The sequence below is a fragment of the Perognathus longimembris genome, chromosome 15 (genome assembly GCF_023159225.1).
Source record: "Perognathus longimembris pacificus isolate PPM17 chromosome 15, ASM2315922v1, whole genome shotgun sequence".
NCBI lineage: Eukaryota > Metazoa > Chordata > Mammalia > Rodentia > Heteromyidae > Perognathus > Perognathus longimembris.
The window spans coordinates 883,681-904,206 of NC_063175.1; the positions used below are offsets into that span (position 1 = coordinate 883,681).

General features: G+C 38.0%; 1 protein-coding gene across 2 annotated transcripts in view; it reads right to left on the reverse strand.

Moving 5' to 3' along the window:
- Positions 1-339: 339 nt before the first annotated feature.
- The window catches only part of Thoc1 (THO complex 1), a 46,925-nt gene continuing 26,738 nt past the window's right edge, over positions 340-20,526 (reverse strand). Inside the window, exons 10-21 of one of the 2 annotated variants that reach the window (XM_048363756.1) lie at positions 19,358-19,466; positions 17,429-17,560; positions 13,335-13,435; positions 11,831-11,897; positions 11,582-11,632; positions 11,425-11,495; positions 10,796-10,891; positions 10,197-10,262; positions 5,196-5,279; positions 2,004-2,151; positions 1,154-1,178; positions 340-735 (exon numbers count right to left, since the gene is read on the reverse strand). In XM_048363756.1, coding sequence (XP_048219713.1) covers positions 443-735; positions 1,154-1,178; positions 2,004-2,151; positions 5,196-5,279; positions 10,197-10,262; positions 10,796-10,891; positions 11,425-11,495; positions 11,582-11,632; positions 11,831-11,897; positions 13,335-13,435; positions 17,429-17,560; positions 19,358-19,466 — 1,243 coding nt within the window. In that variant the 3' untranslated portion in view covers positions 340-442. Of the gene's footprint in view, positions 736-1,102; positions 1,179-2,003; positions 2,152-5,195; positions 5,280-10,196; positions 10,263-10,795; positions 10,892-11,424; positions 11,496-11,581; positions 11,633-11,830; positions 11,898-13,334; positions 13,436-17,428; positions 17,561-19,357; positions 19,467-20,526 lie in introns of both variants that reach the window. The other variant, XM_048363755.1, reaches the window with a different exon arrangement.

Consider the following 20,526-nt stretch of genomic DNA (forward strand, 5'->3'; position numbering starts at 1 on the left):
GGAGTGTGATTGCCAATAACATTTGGTAAAAAAGACATGATGAGAAGACCACTGTTTGCTGATATCTTTAACTCATGAAAAGAACAGAACAGTAACAAGGTTTCAGAAAGTCACTGTAGGATTTCAGGATAGCTAGATTTTGTCACTACTAACAGCATGCAGAAAACTAATTTGGTATCAGTGCTTATTTAACTTCACTATAAATACATATAACAAAAATAGTTTGTGATTTTGAGGTTACTTCATTTTGGCCATTTTCCCAACCCACCTTTCCATCATCCCCTCTGAGGTTTGAGCCAATGTGTGTTCTATTTTTCTTGGAGCACCAACCAACTGTACAACTGTTATAAAAATGTTTATTGTTTACCAAAACCAGTGGACCTCTTATCAAATGCTGCTTGGTAACAAAATCTTATCACAGTTTTAATAAAAAAAAAAAGAATTAACTATTTGTCTCGTCATTAGTTAGACTTTCTGCAAGGTCACTTAATCCAGACTTGTTTAGTGCACTAATCAGACTATCAGGTGTTGCGTGGGCCCCTTCTTGATCCTGCCAGGCAACCAGGAGCTGCTTTGCTCGCATCTTCATGTCTTCACTGTCACACTCAATCTGCCTAATTTCAGAGTCTTTCATTTCCAAGTAGGGAGCCAGAATCTTCCATTGTTCTCCTAGCTTATTGGCAAATAACTCTAGCTGTTCCCCTGTCACAGGTTTATCTCGCCGAACATCAGGACCTAGAAAACAGAATATAAATTGTGCAAAGTATAATGGTGTGCAACCTTCAGTATACAACAAAACAAGAAAGCTAAGGAACTACTAAATTGTTATTCACTTTAATGAGTGTTACTTTAAAACAACTTTCATATTCCCCCTGGTTTGAATTCCTCCCTTAGTAGCTGCTCCCCTCAAGTTCCCAAGAATCAGAGGAATGGTATTGCCTAAAGTATTATTCTTCCTTTTAATTCCTAAATATAAATCAGAAGTGGAACTGAGATAAAATGTAGAAGTTGAGAAGTAGATCAAATTAAATAACATACCTCTCAACCAAGAACCCCAATCTTTTCCAATTTTGTAAAATAGCCAAGAAAATTCAATTCTTACTTTCATTTTCCTTCAGTAAAGCATCATTATCTTCCTCATCTTCATCTTCACCTGTTTTTATTTCTTCAGAAGGAGGCTAAAGATGACAGGAAAGTACATTTTAGCGAATGCCAACTTTTTTTTTGGTCTGCTGTGGGGCTTGAACTCGTCCTGGGTGTCATCCCTGAGCCTCTTTGTGCTCAAGGCTAACACTCTACCACTAGAGCCACAGCACCACTCCCAGTTTTTGCGTGGTTTATTGGAGATAAGAGTCTCACAGGGACTTTTTCTGCCTGGCTGGCTTTGGACCATGAGCCTCAGATCTCAGCTTCCTTAGTAGCCAGGATTACAGGCATGAGCCACTGTCACCTGGCTACGAATGCCAAGTTCTGAGGTAAGAAAGCTGGAGGTGGCTTTCATTTACATAAAGTGGTTGTAAAATCCCTAGAACAAGGCCTCAGAACAATTCCTGGCCCCCAGTCTAGTAGATGGGAAGTAGTAAAAAGCATGGCAAGCCCATTTGCAATTATCTTGGGTTATTAAGTTATGTCTGAGGGAAGACTAGAATAGTGTCATTACCAGATTGAAGCAATACACTAGAAAATTGTATTGGAAAAGGCAACAAATACATTAGAAAGATAGGCCAACTGCCGACTATCTGATAGGAAACCGAAAAATTCAAGTCTTAAGTTTACCAGTGGATAGATACTATTGTAATTTGTGTCAAAGCCAAATTCGTGCATTTTTCGTAAATGTATGAGTACACTCCAATGCATTTTTTTTCTGTCACATGGCAGTCTGTAGGTTTTTTTTTTTTTTTACATGATAGACTAAATTCAGCGATTTGCCCAAACAATGATAGAAAATTAAAAAGGAAGATGTCAGCTCAAGAGTATGGAAAAAAATGATATATGTTACTTACTGGTAATTCTTTGGCTAGCTTTATTACCATGTTTTCAAGGTATTCTGGCAAACTTTTGAACTGCTGGTTGGTTGGCTGGAAGAAGTGAGGGCTTCTCCGTGCTAATAGTCTGAGGGCTCTCCAACCGTAATTTGAATTGTTCACAGCTCTATGAAAAGAGATGTCAGTTTTGTAATTTACATGTTTTTTAGTTCTATATTTGCCTCTAATTCTGCCACACGAAACTATACCCTCCAAGGCGAGTGGCTGCTTAGAGTGCCATTCTTTTCATTGTAAGTTTATTCCTAAAAGACCCCTCCCCCTCTCAGTGTGCATTCCACATAGTAAATAACACAAACGGATGGATCTATACTTTTGAAGAAGCAGGCTTAAGCCCAGTAAATACATTTTGAAAGTTTACATTGTACTTTAACAAGTCAAGGAATAAATGCCAACCCTGGCTAGCTGCTATTTACATAGGACAGCCATCTGGTTATTTGGAAGGTAAATTCTTGACTTGTATAGGATGTTGTCACCCTCAGATGAGAGTACAGAATATTTCCTTAGTTTAACATTTAACAGTTTATCATATTAACAAAGGTTGAGCATCTTATAATCCAAAAATGTGAAAATTTCCAACACCTAAAACTACAAGTGCCTTAAAATGACAAGCTGCTAAAGTTCATGCTGATATTCAAAATCCTGAAATGTAAAACAGTTCTGGTCTCAAAGCATTTTAGATAGGAGATACCCTGTGTTTGGTTTTGTATTTACATAACATCAAACCTTGAACTTGGTACCAACTTCAAGTAATAAAAATGTCTCAAAATACTAAAAGGAATAACTATGCAGTAGCTAAAGTGAGCAGTGACGTCAAATGAATCATGAGTACTCCCCAATGAAGTAGCCATTAGTGCTACAAGAATCAGAAACCTGAAGAATTCTAAAGATAGTGCTAACTATGCAAAGCTGCAAAAAGATGGAAAGTACAAATTGATTCTACTTACAAGGAAGTCTCCTTCACCCATTAAAAGTGTCGCTAAAGACCCAAAAAACTCCCTGGTTAAGTTCACACCAGTAATGAGGTAATGAGGCTTTCTGAGTTACCTTCAATTCTCCATCAATTATTCTTAAACCTGTCCTTGAGAATGATCACATTCTAAGAAAGAATCCAGCCAGGAGACTTGCATGTACAATCTTAGCTACACAGGAGGCTGAGATCTTTAAAGCTGTCCACACAGAAAGGTCTTTGAGAATCCATCTCACACTAGTTAGTAAAAGGGTGGTTTGGGGCAAAGCTCAAGTGGTAGACTATGTACCATCTATAAGTTAGCAAGTCAAGTAAGTACGAAGCCCTGAGTTCAAGTCCTAGGACTGACAACAAAAAAGCCTACAGTTATACAAGGAGGGGATTGAACCCAGGGTTTCACACAATAAGCAATCTACTACTTGAGTCATGCCTCAGCTCTTTTGTTTGTGTTTATTTTTGAGATAGGGTCTCAGCTTTTGACCACATTTTCAAACTCTTTCTCCTGCCTCCTCCCAAGTACTGAAATTATAGGCATATGCTACCACACTCAGTTGGTAAATTCTCTTACCAACAAATCCTTTATTGAGCCAAGCACTCAGGAATTGTGAGGTTTGTAGACCATGTGCATTCTGAACACTGAGGCAAAACAGCACTACAGAAGAACAGGGCCTCGAGGTCACAGTGGTTTTCCTAGCTCTGCATTTACTACCCAAGGACTCCAGGAAATTCTCAGAAAATTCCAGACACACAATACTGGTGAATGTATTGGTAAGCATCATTACCAATAAACACATGACAACTTTAGATGCTACAGGAGTGAGTCACACTGGGACTTGCAGGGAAGAGCGTCTTGGCAGGGGGATCTGCAGTGAGTCTGCCCTGGAAGTTCAGGGGGTGGGAGGGGCCAAGTGAGCCAGAAGGGAGTCTAAAGGGAAAGGCCCTTGCGGTGAAGACAAATAGTCCGTCTAATTAAAGCCAAAAAGCAAAGATGTGTCTGCAGAGGCAGGTGTGATCCAGATCCAGGAGGACTCTGGAATAGTCACCATACAGTATTACTCATGAGATCAGGACTGTGAGTCAGTTAAATTTAATCAATTTTTAATTTATAGACAAGGTTTCACTATATAGCCCCTGGCTGGCCTCTATATCCTCCTTCATCACCCTCCAGTGCTGGGATTACAGGTGTGTGCTATTTCTGGTCCTTGTACATTTAAAGTTCACTGTCTGACACATGAAGAATTGATCATAGACTGGTGTAAGAGATTACAGTGACCAAAAAATCTTACTGCAGGAGGCTGGGAATATGGCCTAGTGGTAGAGAGTTTGCCTAGTATTCATGAAGCCCTGGGTTCAATCCCAGAGCATCACATATATACAAAAAGCTGGAAGTGGTGCTGTGGCTCAAGTGGTAGAGTGCTAGCCTTGAGCAAAAGAAGCCAGGGACAGTGCTCAGGCCCTGAGTTCAAGCCCCAGGACTGGCAAAAAACAAAACTTACTGCAAGGTAACACTAATCATGCATATCACATGCTTATTATATTCTATACATGAATCTTTTTATTTAATCTTCACAACAGCCTTGTGAAATGAGCTATTAAATATTAACACTTTACAGATGAGGAAAGGGACATGGGAGTATTTTAAAGTTCATTCCAGTCACCAGCCAGTAAGAGGTAGAGGTGAGAACCTATGCATTCTGACAAAAAACACTTTATAACGCCTAATTAAAATGAGGAGATAATGGTGTCATATGGAACATTCTAGATAAATAGGCCGAGACTGGGTCCTCAAGTTACTCAAAAATCTGAGAGTTAGGCAGTGAATGAACTGCCAGCAATGGAGACTGGCAGAGGAAGAGCAAGGTGCCAAGGTAATGAGAGCGTTACTTAGAGGAGGCCTGACGGATGCGAATGAGGCTGGCTGTTCTGAGAGGCTGCTTTGAAGGCGAACACGGAAGAGAGGCGACAGTTGGAGGGAAGAGAGTGATTTTTCTCTTGTACTTTGAAATAAGTGTGATTTCAAGTCTTTTGATAATCCTTGAGATCATGATGTGTAGTAATGTGAATGTGGTACATGCACTTGCATTCACTACTCTGTCAATTGCTCCTTTAAGCTTACCAGTATACACAGAATTCCCAAGAGTAGTGGAGGAAATTAAAGTCAACTAATGAAAAAGCTTACTTACTTATATTCATTTTCAACCATGTTTTCAGGGTCTGCTTGTTCAATGGCTTCTTCAAAGAACTCCTCCAAAGTTGGCATATATTCCCTGGGCATTATAAAGTAACCAGTGAGCATAAGGTATTTATTAATACTACTAAAGAAATGGTACAATGAAAGTTTTGAATGGTACTCAAACGTTAACTAGAGTTAACTAGGAATGTTTTAAACTTAGGAACACTACATTTTGTTGTTGTTGTTGGTGGTGGTGGTGGTGGTGGTTAGAGGTCTGAACTCAGGGCCGGAGTGCTGCCCTGAGCTCCTTTTTCTCAAGGAAAGGGCTCTTATTTGAGCCACAGTGCCCCTTCTAGTTTTTTGTTTTTCTTTTCTCAGTAGTTTATTGGAGAAGAGTCTCACAGACTTTCCTGCCCGCTGTCTTCAAACCATGATCCTCAGATCTTAGCCTCCCCAGTAGCTAGGATTCCAGGTGTGAGCCACTGGAGGTGAAAGATTTAAAGCTAAACTCTCAAAAGGGACAATAAAAGGCTATAGTCTGATGACTATGTATCATCTACTATGTATTACTTACACATGAAAGGTAGAGGTTGACCAGAGGTTTAAAGCATTTGAATAGAAAATTTTCAAATCCTGTCCTCATCCAATAACATTTAACCATGCCATAATAAAATTTCAAGAGTTTGGCTTTTAACTAAAATTATTTTAGATTGCCATGGCAACATTTTTTACAATTGGGTCTTTCTGGGATTTGTTTGTAGAATTAAGATTCTGATACCCACACAAAGAAATGATATCCAAGGAGCATATCTGAGGCTCTACATCTTTGACTAAAACTAGAAAAAAAAAAGGCTCTAAAAAAAGTGAAGCACCAAATCTTTTGATACAGTATTTCATTGTAATGCCTTGCTTCCTAGTCAGTAACTATTACAGACCAGTGAGTTTGCCATCACACTTTCCTTTTTGTCCATACTGGTGCTTGAACTCAGGACCTGGGCACTGTCCCTGAGCTTTTTTCCCATGCTAGCAATCTTATCATTTCCAGCCACAGTGCCACTTTTGGTTTTCTGATGGTTAATTAGATAAGAGTCTCATGGTTTTCTGCCTGAGTAGGCTTTGAAGTGTGATCCTCATATCTCAGCCTCCTGAGGAGCTAGGAGTACAGGTGTGAGCCTTTCCTTTTTCCATATCACACCAGAAAAAACACATTTCACAGTAATTGGTTATCATTCACAAATGTTTTGGAACCATTTACCACCCTTAGATTATTTCCTATTTCAAGTAAGATGCTGGGATTATGCTATCCTTGCTACTCGAGGCTGAGGTCTGAGAACTGTGGTCCACAGACAATGTGATCAGACAAATCTGAGTGACTCATCTCCAACTAATCAGCAAAAAGCTAGAACCAGAAGCATGGCGCTGTGACTGAAAAACCCAACCTTTCACAGGAGTTGGAGGCCTTCAATTCAAGTCCCATGACCAGCACACACATACATACAAGATTAACATTGTATCCACAATCCCAAGCTTCTGCCATATTTGTGTCAGACTTTTAAAACACTACAAATATAAGGCTCCCTCTGCCTGCTCCCCTAAATTCATTGTTTAGTTTCAGAGGTGGCCACTATTCAGAATTTGGTATCATCATTCTTGTACTTTTAAGATAAATAACATTATCATCATTATTTTTGGTTCTGGTCCTGGGGCTTGAACTTGGCCTACACACTGTCCCTGAGCTTTTTTTTTTTTTTTTTCTCAAGGATAGCACTCTACTACTTAAGCCAACAGCTCCACTTTCCAATTTTTTGCTGGTTAATTGGAGATAAGAGACCCATGGACTTTTCTGATGGCTTAGATCTGGGATCCTCCAATCTTAGCCTCTTGGTAGTTAGGATTACGAGGTAGGAGCTACAGGCCCCTGGCTGACAAATAACATTCTTAAAAAGTAATGGCATTCTTTGTATTCACGGTTTGCTTTTTCTGAATATGCTAAAGCTGATAGACAAGTTTTCATCCGTTAGTTTTTCTAACCCTGTTAGTCTTCTATTGAATCGCCACAAGTTCCTCATATATAGTAAGGTATTTCCTATCCTTTGCTTATGAAGAAATGGTAAACATACTTGACTCCTTGTTTGGGGGAATTAGTTTCTTTAGGCATCAGGGCCTTCCAACTCAGGAAATTCATTTTATGTCACAACAGAATACACATACATATATGCAAATATATGTGGCATAGAAGTAGAAAATACCAGCTGTCTTTCAAAGTGGCTGTTCCACTAGATACAACCACCATCAATGGTAATATTACCCACAATTCTTAAAAATGAGGAAACTGCTGCTTCTCTTGTTCAAAAGAGTGTGTGAGTGTGTGAGTGTGTGTGTGTGTGTGTGTGTGTGTGTGTGTTTTGTTTTTTTTTTTGCCAGTCCTGGGGCTTGAACTCAGGGCCGGGTGCTCTTCCTGAGCCTCTTTGTGCTCAACTTGAACCACAGCACCACTTCTGGCTTTTTCTCAGTATAGTTTATTAGAGGTAAGAGTCTTACAGAGGCTGGGAAGGTGGCTCAGTGGTAGAGTGCTTACCCAGCATGCTTAAAGCCCTGGGTTCAGTTCCTCAGGACCACATAAACAGAAAAGGGCTGAAGTGGCACTATGGCTCCAGTGGTAGAGCTATTCACATTTAACAACACTATTTTCCACTTTCTACTCCTTGACTATTGTTTTTTGTCCTCTCCTACCTATTATTTGACGGGATTTTCTGTTTATCTCTTCACCTAATTTATTGAGAAATATTTAAGCTGGTTAAGAATTTTCTTTTTTAAATTTCTATCTTCATCTTCTTTTACAGGTTGTTTTTTTGTTTTGTTTTGTTTTTAAATGCAGGGCCCGAGGCTTGAACTCTAGCACTCTACTACTTGAGCCACAGTTCCACTACCTATATTTTGGTGGTTAATTGGAAATTAGAGAGTCTTAAGGACTTTCCTGGAAGGGCTAGCTTTGAACCACAATGCTGGTATCTCAGTCTTCCGAGTAGATACAATTACAGGCATGAGCCTTAGTACCAGGATTTACATGATGCCTTTATGAACACTTGTTTTTGCCTTCTTAAGCAGTCAAAATTAGTAACACAGTTTATACAGTGATTTTTTTTTTCAGTACGGGGGTTTGAACTCAGGACTTGGTATGTAGGTGCTACACCCCCACCTCTTTTTAGTTTAGCTGCTTTTCAGATAAGAGTCTTGTATTTCTCTCCAGGGACTGGCCCTCACACCTCAATCTTACCCAGACTAGTGCAGCTGGGACCACAGATGCATACCACTATTCCTGGTTTATTGGTTGAGATGGTGTCTTGTTGACCTTGCCTGTGTTAGCCTTGAACCATGACCCTCCTGATCTCTGCCTCCTTACTTCAGTAAGATTTAGCCAGATTTCTTCATGTATACTAATATACCTCTTTACAGAGTAATACTTCTAACTAAGCCCTATTCTGGGTTCAATGGCCTTTATGATAGCCTTATGTAGTAGGGTCACTGGTAAGACATTCTCCAAGTTTTGATGTTAAAATACTGTTTTTTTTTCTCTCTTTTACAATGGTATTGAGTATTCAACCCAGGGCCTTGTTCATACAAATAGACTACTCCTGCAGAGTACTTGTCACATTCAAGTGACTACATGGTATAGTTTCTTGTAGCACTGGGCTGATAACCTGAGTAAATACTTTGAAGCCTCATTTCACACAGCTTCTGACTTTCTTTTCTTCTTCAAGGCAGCTGTTTTGCAGGGTGACTTTTCTTTCTCTGATAACTTTTTCACACACAAGAGATATAGATTTTTAGTTTAATTTATTCTTAGGACACATCTTGAAACTAAGAATTTATTCTGATTCTCAGTTATTATCAAATATGATCGTTCTTATTTTCTATTCTAAGATTTTTGCTCAATTGTTTTACTATTTTCTCAATTCTAAAAATATTACTTGCTTCTTCAAATTCATCTGGTTCTTTCTGACAGTCTCATTTTTGCTTCTTTTGGTTTCAGTTGCTACTTAGCTGTTTTTAATTATCTGGAGCATAAATTACATTGCATTTGTCTGTCTTTTTAAAAACAACCAGAGCAGAACACTTATGGTGGAATGTATACAAATTTCGCTAATCAGGTATCAAGGAGTGGGAAACCTTTTTCTTCTGCCAAAGGCCATATGGATATTTATAAGATCAATCAATAGCAGGTCATACAAAATTCACCAAGTTGTAAAATCAGGCAAACAGCTTGACATGAACCAAATGATTTGTGGGCCTTATTTGGCTTGAGGGCCAGATATTCCTCACCTATTTTTAGACTTTCATCTATGTGAGCCTAATGTGGTTTGATTCAAATGTATGACCCCCCTCAGACATATTTTACCACCAAAGTGGTACTTTGTAGATGTTTTAGCTTGGTTCCTTTATGATGTTGGTAGTATAAATGTAAACTGTTAGAAATGCAATGAGAACAAGCAATTCATTTTAATTTTTTGGGAAATTTCTTTCCCCTTCCACACCTTAGCAGAAATAGACAAGCTTCTAGGTTTCCTGTACCAGGAGCATGTATCCCCGCTCCCTCAACCCTTCTTTTCAGATAGTACCTCCTCACTGATCTCAGATTTACTTAGTGGAAATTGGCTTACAAAATTTTGCAAGCCTAAGGCTTACTAACTTCTGTTTGTGACTACTACCATCAAGTTATCTGGTTTTCCAAACAGGAAATCATCTGCTTCCAGCTCGACACAACTGTCTCAGTTCAATTTATTCTCCTGGTATTTACTTCTGATTCCTTTTGTGACTTTATGGACTAATGTATTTAATGATCCTAAAATTACTTTGTCAGCATTTCTAGATGTTGTAAGGAGGGAAGCTATATTATGCTGTGCCAACAGTCAACCACAACAGACTTTTCAATTCCTTTTGACCTCTGATCACTGCTGAGAAAAGGCTCCATTCTATTCTATTAACGCTGAAAAAATAAATCTTTACTTGCCTCGTGTCTGATTTACAAGCTTCCATATTATCAGGACAGAGATTCCAAAGCCTTGTTAACTCCTCACTACAGAATAAACAGAAAAAAATTTTAAGGACACCATCTGCATAAGACTTAAAACTCAACACAAGAGCAATGTAACAGTGGATTTCTGGGTGGTGATATGAGTAGTTTTACTTTCCTCCCTCATTTTATTTGGCATTTAAATTTCTATATAAGGATATATTTGGTGACAATCTTTTAAGTGTTTTGGAAATATTCAAATACAATAAAAAGTAGTGAATTGTTAATTAGAAGTAACTATTCAAAGATTAGTACACTTTGCAACAACGGTAAAGGAGTTATACTAACCTACTTGAGGTAAGGTGATTTTCTTGTCATAACATGGAAAAAATGGCATAGCTAGAGCCAGGAATTTTGGAAATAGGAATAAAACAAAGGTTTATAACTCACATGAACTCACAATGGCACTTTAGAGTGATAGGGTAGAGTTAGATGTAGTCACCTATGTTAAGTGAAAAGCTGGAATTCTTAGAGTGACCTCTTTAAAACATAAGAATAACCAAGAACATCCTACCTAAGAGGACAAGTTAACTTACTTTCCCATCAGGATTTTTTTGTTTGCTCCTTTGCCTAGGAAATCCTCTGGGGCTGCTCTCTTCCGTACCACTCTTGTGGGCTTGGTTTCTGATGTTCTGTGGTTAACACAAGTAAAACAAACATGAAAGCTTTGTATTATGACAGGACACTATCAGACAGAATACAAAAATGTCACACAAGGCTGCAAATATGGCCTAGTGGTAAAGTGCTTGCCTCACGTACATGAAGCCCTGGGTTCGATTCATCAGTACCACATACATAGAAAAAGCCAGAAGTGCTGTTGGGCTCAAGTGGTAGAGTGCTAGCCTTGAGGAAAAAGAAGCCAGGGACAGTGCTCAGGCCCTGAGTTCAAGCCCCAGGACTGGGGGGAAAAATGCCACATAATATGGCAAATTTTAAGGAGCTTTTTTCCAGTAAGTGACATCAATCAATTTGTTCTGAGAACTTAATTTCAAGAAATCTGAGGCAAAAAAAATACAAATGTCAACTTGGTGGCCAAAGTCCATTACCTTAACTTATATTTTTAAAAATAAAAATACATATACACATGTCCATACATGATAAACAAAATAATCAAACTATACTTTGAAATTCCTTTCTTCTATTTCTTGAAATGAGAATGTATTACCTTTCTTTCACAAAACTTGGGCAGCCTTCATTTTTCCATGAGTTCCAATTTTCTTCAGTGTTTAATATATGCTGAGAAAAACAAGGAAATTACCTTTGTGTAACAGAATCCTTTGAGATATGTGATGCTATGGAAACTATAAATGTCCAATACATACCTCTACCATCTTTGAAAATCTTTCTCCATCGGGGGGGTTTTCAGATAGTAGCTGTGATTAGAAAGAATATACTAAGCTTTCAACAACTTTCTGCATCATTGGAGTGGTTTGTAGGCAGAGAACCAAGAAGTGTTTGTGTTCTTGTACCTGAGCTTAACTTTATCCTTATTTTCCTATTTGGGGCTGAAACAAAGAAAATTCTAAATTTCCATTTTTGTCAATCATAGGTTTGTTGCGTGTTGGACTTACTTGATAGACTGACTTTGTAGTGTCTTCAATCCAGAGTGATTGCTCATCAGTTAAAACATAGTTTGAACTAGGGAAAGAAGCAGAAAAGCACACGTGACTTCCAGCAGTGCATATTTTCAAGGTCCATTTAGGGTCTTAAAAACACACAAGGCATGTACTACACAAATTAACTAGATTGTAGTGTCAGAAATTACTAACATTAGGAATAGTACAAATGAAAGGATTATGGGAGAAAGTCCTTACACTTCTTACACACAGTGACAGAACTGAAGATATGTAAGTGTACAAGGGAGATTAATATGCTTACAAAGACAACAATTTTTTTTGTCAGTTGTGGGACTTGAACTCAGGGCCTGGGCACTGTCCCTGAGCCTCTTTGTGCTCAAAGCTAGTACTCTACTACATGAGCCACAGCACTACTTCTGTTTTTTGAGTGGTTAAATGGAGCCTCACAGGAATTTTTCTACCCAGGCCAGCTTCAAACCATCATCCTCACATCTCAACCTCCTGAATAGCTAGTATTACACATGATACATATAAGCATACTATATTCCTATAGAACTCATTCAAAATATGATGAAAAAATTTAAGTCCTAAAAAAGGGTATGGGGGAACCTAAATTGTTTCAACTCCAATTAACTAAGCTCTCATTATGTACCAAGTGCTCTAAAGCCATCTAACAAATACTGATAACTTACCATGTTCCAGGATCTGAAGCACTGTACACAGTACACACTGAATCCTTAGAACTCCTCGAGTACATAGTAAGTATAGACTTTAATGGCTCAATAATGCACTCAAGGTCACAAAGCTTTATTTAGATTAATACCTAGACCTAATTCCAAACACCCTGATTTTTGTATTACACTACACCAAATCTCCAAAAATAGAAGAATGACATTTTGGAGTATGTACCATGTGCTACCTTAAAATTACAATTCTGAAAGAGCTTCTTTGAGGCCAATGAGTAATGACACTGGGGTTCAAGCTCAGCAGGTAATAAAAGCCATGTCCTTTATGGATCTACTGTCAAGCAACAGTGGGCTTATTACTTCAATCATGGACAGTATAAGAAGAAATAGTGTGCCTGGAGTGGAGGGATTTAGAAACACAGTAGAGATCCTAATGGGGTTTTATGAAAATGCATCTCATCTTTGCTTTAATATTTTATTTGCAGTTTTCAGTTCTGATGTTCTGGAAAGTTCCACACCTTAGGAGAGAAGTACTGGGAGGAGGCATAGGAGGAGTGATGAAAGCTTAGACAGGAATCTCTTCCCATCAATTGAAATGAAAATGCTGAGAAGGCCTGGAATTAAGTAGGAAATTTGTACGATTAATCCTTTTCCCCCCAAACAATTATCCTGTGTCTAAAAGCTCCCAATGAAATCCTTTTCTATGTTGGTTAGAAGTACTGATTCCAATACATAAAGTGGGCCCCATAATAAATTTCATAAGCAGGTACTTTGCCATTGTTTGTAATTCCTTACTATTTATATGAACTTACCTTTTGAATTTGACCTGCCCTTTGAGATACTGGAATAAAATGAGATACTGCAATAGGATATGTCGCCGAAAGTTACTGTCACTCAGTTGTAAATCCATCAGCTATTCAAAAAACAAGCATATACACAAACGGCACATTAAGATCATGTTTTGAAAGGTGCAGGTAATACCACTACAGGAATGGAATATTTTCATTCAATTAAAAGATATTTGTTGTGAGCTCACTCAAAACAGTGTTATTGCACAAGCCCAAGGACAAAGCAGCAGGTTTAATTAGACTTATCTCTTGATCACCTAACGCCATATATTCACCATATATATTCATATTGGTGAAAATGTTTCTGTCTATGGTCCTGATACCTGGGCAGAACTATCAAAAAAAGCAGAAGGGAAGCTGTCCCCTTCCTACATGAAAGGAATAATGGCTAAAGGAGAAGTCCATCTGGGAAAACAGCACAATATTAGGGAGTGTCATTCATTTCTGTAGCCCTATAAATGTCTGCACCCAAAGTGGTGCTCAACAGGAGATAAGGCATTAGAGGTTAAAAATAATCTGTGAATTTGAAGTGGCCACTTCTTCAATTTTAGACACAATTGTATCATATTGTATTATCACAATGCAAGTAAGAACAGAGCTGAAGATCACTAATAAGAAAGCCCCTTTTCAGCAATCCTGCCACTAGGCTGGTTCCACACTGAAAATGAGCTCCAGCAACAAAGGAAAATCGTTTGATTATATCTATACAGAGATGAAGGAAAGCTGAAGACAGAATTTACCTACTGTGTCAACTCTGCTATTATGACTTAAAGAGTTTCCAAATGGAAAACAAAACAAAAACTAACAACCCAAATGGATGTTTGAAGAAAAAAGTTTCCCACCCCCAATAATGAATAACCAGTAACATGACAAAAGCTCTGATTGGTTTCTTGTTCAATGTTTCAAGTTCTATTGGCTTAGCTTCATGTGGCATGTTTCTATTTACTAATACAATGCACCATGTACTAGCCATTTATTTCATTCACTAGCAACCTCTTTTACACTCCTGACTCTTATTTAAGCAAACCCCATACCTTTGTATTATGACAGGCCTTCAAATCAGTTTTCTATTACCTACAGGAATTGAATATTTGACTTTATTATTTATCAAATTGAATCTCCTATTCCAAACTGGCAAATGCAAACCACATGCCACCAGCTGTCATTTCTTCAAAAACCTAGGTGATTTTTCTCTCACCATGAACTCATGGTTTCTTTATCTCAAGGCCACTGACAGGTACAACCACTCTCTACCTTGGCTGCTCACGGGAGGACCAGTTAAGCCTAGTGATTACTTACAGTGCTCCAGCCTTAAAAATATTTTTCCCCCCAACTCTGGTCCAGGGAGCTATTGCTGAGCTCTTCAGCTCAAGGCTAGCGCTCTTAGCCACGATGCCACTTCTGGTGGTTATTTGAAGATAAGAGTCTCATGGGGCTGGGAATATGGCCTACTGGCAAAAGTGCTTGCCTCGTATACATGAAGCCCTGGTGCTGTGGCTCAAGAGGTAGAGTGTTAGCCTTGAGCAAAGAAGCCAGGGACAGTGCTTAGGCCCTGACTCAAAGGCCCAGGACTGGCCAAAAAATTAAAGTCTCATGCCTTTCCTGTCCAGGATGGCTTTGAACCACAATCCTCAGATCTCAGCCTCCTGAGTAGCTAGTAGAAGCATGGGCCACCAGCACCTGGGTACCTTTTCTCAATTCTAATTCAGCAATATCTTTTTTTTTTTTTTTTTTTTACCAGTACCAGAGCTTGAACTCAGTGCCTTTCACTCACACAGCTTTTTGTTATGGCTAATGCTTCACAACTTGGGTCATGCCTCATCTTTCTTTTCTTTAATCTTTAAGAATATTCTTAAGGGCTTAGAATATGGCCTAAGTGACAAGAGTGCTTGCCTTGTATACATGAAGCCCTGGGTTTGATTCCTCAACACCACATATATAGAAAAAGCCAGAAGTGAAGCTGTGGCTCAAGTGGTAGAGTGTTAGCTTTGAGCAAAAGAAGCCAGGGATAGTGTTCAGGCCCTGAGTTCAAGGCCCAGGACTGGCCAAAAAAAAAAAAAAGAATATTCTTAAAGCTCAGTGCCAGTGGCCCATGGCTATAATCCTAGCTATTCAGGAGGCTGAGATCTGAGGAATGCAGTTCAAAGTCAGCCTGGGCAAAAAAGTCCATCAGATTCTGACCTCCAAAAGCCAGAAGTAGAGCTGTAGTTCAAGTGGTAGAAGGCTAGCTTTGAACAAAAAAAACTCCAGGTTAGCACCCAAGTGAAGAGAATGAAGGAGGAAGAGGGATAAAGAAGATAATGAAAAATGAAGCTGGGTGCCAGTGGCTCTCACATCTAGCTACTTAGAAGGCTGAGATTAAAGAATTGTGGTTCAAAACCAGCTGAAAAAAAAAATCCAGCTAGTGGGCTGGGAATATGGCCTAGTGGCAAGGGTGCTTGCCTCTTACACATGAGGCTCTCGGTTCAATTCCCCAGCACCACATATATGGAAAATGGCCAGAAGGGGCACTGTGGCTCAGGTGGCAGAGTGCTAGCCTTGAGGGGGAAGAAGCCAGGGACGGTGCATGGCTCAAGTGACAAACACCAGGTATGAGCAAACAAAGCATGAGATGGTAAGTTTGAGCCCAGATCCAGCACACAAAAAAGAACAAAATTTCATCACAATGGATGGAATTGGAGAACATGATGTTAAGTGAGACAAGCCTAGCTCTAAAAGCCAAGTACTCTATGTTTTCATTCATGTGTATGTTTATGCTAAAAGATACATTTTCATGGACATATACATATATACAGATACATATATGTCTATATACATAAAATTACATACATATGGACACTAACATACAAATACTAAGACATAATTCTAACTATGAAGTATGGGGAATAAAAGGGGAAGGGAGAGATGAGGAAAGAGGAATGAAAAATGGAGAGTGAATCATTTAAAAAACAAAGTCCAACTATGTCTGAAGGTGCTGTAAGGAACTTTTTTAGTCAAAATGGCTTTAGTCATTACTTGGCATTTCTGGCCTTTGAAGATATCTATTTTGTTTCTGGAAGCCGATTTTTTTTCTTTTATGTTTTCGTTTTTAACATTTTGTCATTGCTATGTGTTTGAAGGAAAGAAAATGAGTTGACACAAGCTCAATTGTGCTATTTTTACTAGAAAAGTTATACAATTCCTTAGCACTGTATTTGAACAAAATCTACTTAGCAAAATGTAGCTAATACGGCACTTTAAATCTTTACTTATATCTAAATAGTAAAGCAATCACAAAATATTATTTTGTGCATTATTATTCATAAATGCAAATTAAACCCTAACTTAAGATTAAAATACATTTTAAACTATGTGGATCATATGGTTTTTTCCACAACTTTTCATCTCTGCTCTTGTATCAGAAAAACAGAGACAAAATGTATATGAATGAGCAACGCCAAATTCTAATACAACTTAGGTAGATACAGATAAGTCAGATTTGCTGATCACTGCTTGAGTTCATCCATTTCCAGTGATTCAAAGAACTCTGTCATACACATTTAGCTGCTTGCCAACTCTTGCTTATGAAGGGAGGCCGTTTCTAAACTTTGACTTACACAATATTTACAAACAGTAGGTACAGTACAGTAGTACAGTAGGTCTTATATATTTCCTTAGGCATGCATGTAATTCTCTAGATGACATAAAAAAAGAGCCAAAGTTTTAACTTTACTAATATTTATAAAATTGTTACGCAAAGTGATTGATTCAATTTGTATCTCACCCAACAGTATATGAAAGCTCTCATCTTCCTACTTTGCCAATACCATTGTTAGGATTTGCCAATCTGGTATTAAAATAGTTACCTCACTATTCTATCTCTAGTATAGATGGAAAGTTATTAAGCTGTATTGATAATTGTCCAAGGAAGAAATAGCACTTTCAAATTAACATCACTTTCAAATTAACTTTGCTTTATTTAAAAGCAAAGTAACATTTCTACTGAAATGTTACTGAAACACTACCAGCTCACAGAAGAAAAATATCATGGTGCTATGTGAAAAAAGAAAGGTATATACCTTTTCACTTGTTAAAAATTTTGCAAAATAGACATGTTCTCCTCCTGTTTTCAGCTCTTCCATCTTTTTTCTGGAGGCCTGAGTATCATCTAGTTTGTAACTCTTAAAAACAGCTAGAACTTCTTCAGAATACTGGAAAGTTTAAAAAAAAAAAATCAAGTTAGTTTACCACTTAAGACTTTACTCCCAATCAGCCATATATATGCATGGTATTAAGGTACATCAAATAAGAGAAATTATGACAGCAATATGATAGCCAAAGGGTTGTAAAAATTATTTTATATGCGATAAATTGGTTTCCATTTCATATAAAATGAAATGGAATGAAATGCTTTAGTCCTAACGGAATATAATTTATTGTAAAATCTGTATAAAGGGCAGATAAAGAAATGCTTTGAAAACATAGTAGTCCCTTGGTATCTGTGGGACATTGGTTCCTGGACCTCAATCCTGCTTCTGGAATCCAAATCTGAGGATGCTTTAATTCCTTACATAAGATGGTATGTTATTTGCATACCATCAATGCATATTCTCCTGTATACCTAAATCCTTTTTCAATTATCTGTAATCCACAAAATATTTTGTATAGTAGAGTACTGGAGACTGAACCTGGCCCCACTCCTGTGCATGTGCTAGGCAAGTGCTCTACTACTTTAGCCACTTCCTCAACCTTCTTATACTTTATACAATGTAGATGCTGAGAAAAATGTGATACACTGTATTGATCAGGAAATGACAAGAAAAGTCTGTATATATTAAGTACAGATACAATACTTTCCCAAATATTCTCTATCTAGAGACATAGAACTTACTGGCAGAAAGGCTGTCTATATGTAAAAATTTACTAGTGAAATTGTTTAACTAGCTGTGAGAACTCTCTTTTCTTGTGATAAGACTGACTAAACAAAATCATGACATCAAAGTCTGTCCAGTTGGAAGACAATTTCTCATAATTTCTCACTAACCAATTATTCTGCTTTCAAATGATGTTCCACTAAGTTGGATTTGAAACAGAAACTTAAAATAACACATAACACACCACTACTAACACTGATAAGACCTATTTTCCTGCATTTCAACTACAATAAAAAAAACAAGAAATATAGAGAATTCTTTTTTTTAACCGAGTATTGAACCCAGATCCCCATACTTGCTAGGCAAGTACTTTTCCACTGAGCTACATCTCAGCTCTATAGAATTTTTCTAAAAACAGGGTTGACAAACTTTCTGTGAGACTAGACAGTCTTAAGTTTTAAATAGTACATGAAGTGTCAGCTGCAACACTACACAGTTCAGCCAAAAGAAACACAAAATCTTTCACAAATAAATCATCATGGCTGAATTCCAATCAACTTTAGTATGCAAACCAGTAGGCTAATTTGACCTAATACCATAGTTGTAATAGGATAACTAAAATAATTTTGTGCAAAGTAAAGACAGGATATATTATGCAAAAAACCATCGATTTTATATACATTCCACATATTAAAAAATCCAAGAATTTACTAATTTTTAAGTCTCAAGTTACTATTTTATAAAAATCAGTAGTTTAGGGCTGGGGATATGGCCTAGTGGCAAGAGTGCTTGCCTGGTATACTTGAAGCCCTGGGTTCGATTCCCCAGCACCACATATACAGAAAATGGTCAGAAGTGGTGCTCTGACTCAAGTGGCAGAGTGCTAGCCTTGAGCAAAAAGAAGCCAGGGACAGTGCTCAGGCCCTGAGTCCAAGGCCCAGGACTGGCAAAAAAAAAAAAAAAAAAATCAGTAGTTTATATATTAATTTGCAATTTATCATCATATATCAAAATAGGTACAAAATATTAAAGGCAGAATTCTATCATGAAAAGTATGTTGAATAAGAGTAAGCTTAAGTTGTTCAATTAGCTATAAAACACTAAGTTTATGGCAGTCTGTAATTAGCAACTTACCTTAAGAAAAGTTTTCCATGAAATCTTCTCATAGCACTGTACTGGGTTCCTAAAGTAATCCTGAAGTGACCAGAATTTTCTATACAGGTTGTAATCGATGGGAATAGAGCTAGTGAAATAAATGTTATGTTAAATTATTTAAATTAATTTACAAGTAAGTACGTAGATATTCTTAACTCCTCCTGGGTCAAAAACCCTTTTCAGAAGCTCATGAAAGCCATAGCCCCTTTTCCCAAAATACCTATAAAATCCAAAAACACTTTTAAAAAGTTTTACAGGGGCTGGGAATGTGCCTTAGTGGTAGAGTGCTTGCCTTGCATGCATCGAACCCTGGGTTCAATTCCTCGGCATTACATACACAGAAAAAGCCAGAGTGACGCTGGGGCTCAAGTGGTATAGTGTTAGCCTTGAGCAAAAGAAGCTCAGGGACAGTGCCCAGGTGCTGAGTTCAAGCCCTAGGATTGGAAAAAAAAAGTTTTATGAACAATTTTAGGAGATTTGAAGACTCCAACAGACTTCTTTATGTATAATGATGGAGCCCTTGAACTCTGGCTAGATTCATGATTACTAAGAATTAAAGGCAATGTTTCCTGACCTCCCTTACCTTCAGATATAATGTGAAATAAGCTGGAAAAAGTCCTAAGTGCAATTTTGAGGCAATGTTTTATCATTTAATTTTACCCCTTCCTTCTGGCTCAAATCTGGATGTCATGATAAGACCTACTGCATTATAGGAAAAAGAACAAACAATGAAGTATGTTGGAATAAGAAGTTAGAAGAACTCTGGATTTAAGGACAATCTCAATGAGTAAAAGTCTGCATTAGCAGCCCTTGTCTGCCTGTTTACAAAGTTTAGCAATGGAAGGAAAGAAATTAACCTCTATGATGTTAAAACCAGTGTTAATTTGAATCTATGCCACAGGCATAGATGTACAAACTCTCAGTATAACACAAAGGCTCAGTATAACACAAAACACATAAGGCTGCGAATATGGCCCAGTGGCAAGAGTGCTTGCCTCATATACATGAAGCCCAGGCTTTGGTTCCCCAGCACCACACATCTATAGAAAATGGCCAGAACTGGCGCTGTGGCTCAAGTGGCAGAGTGCTAGCCTAGAGCAAAAAGAAGCCAGGGACAGTGCTCAGGCCCTGAATCCAAGACCCAGGAC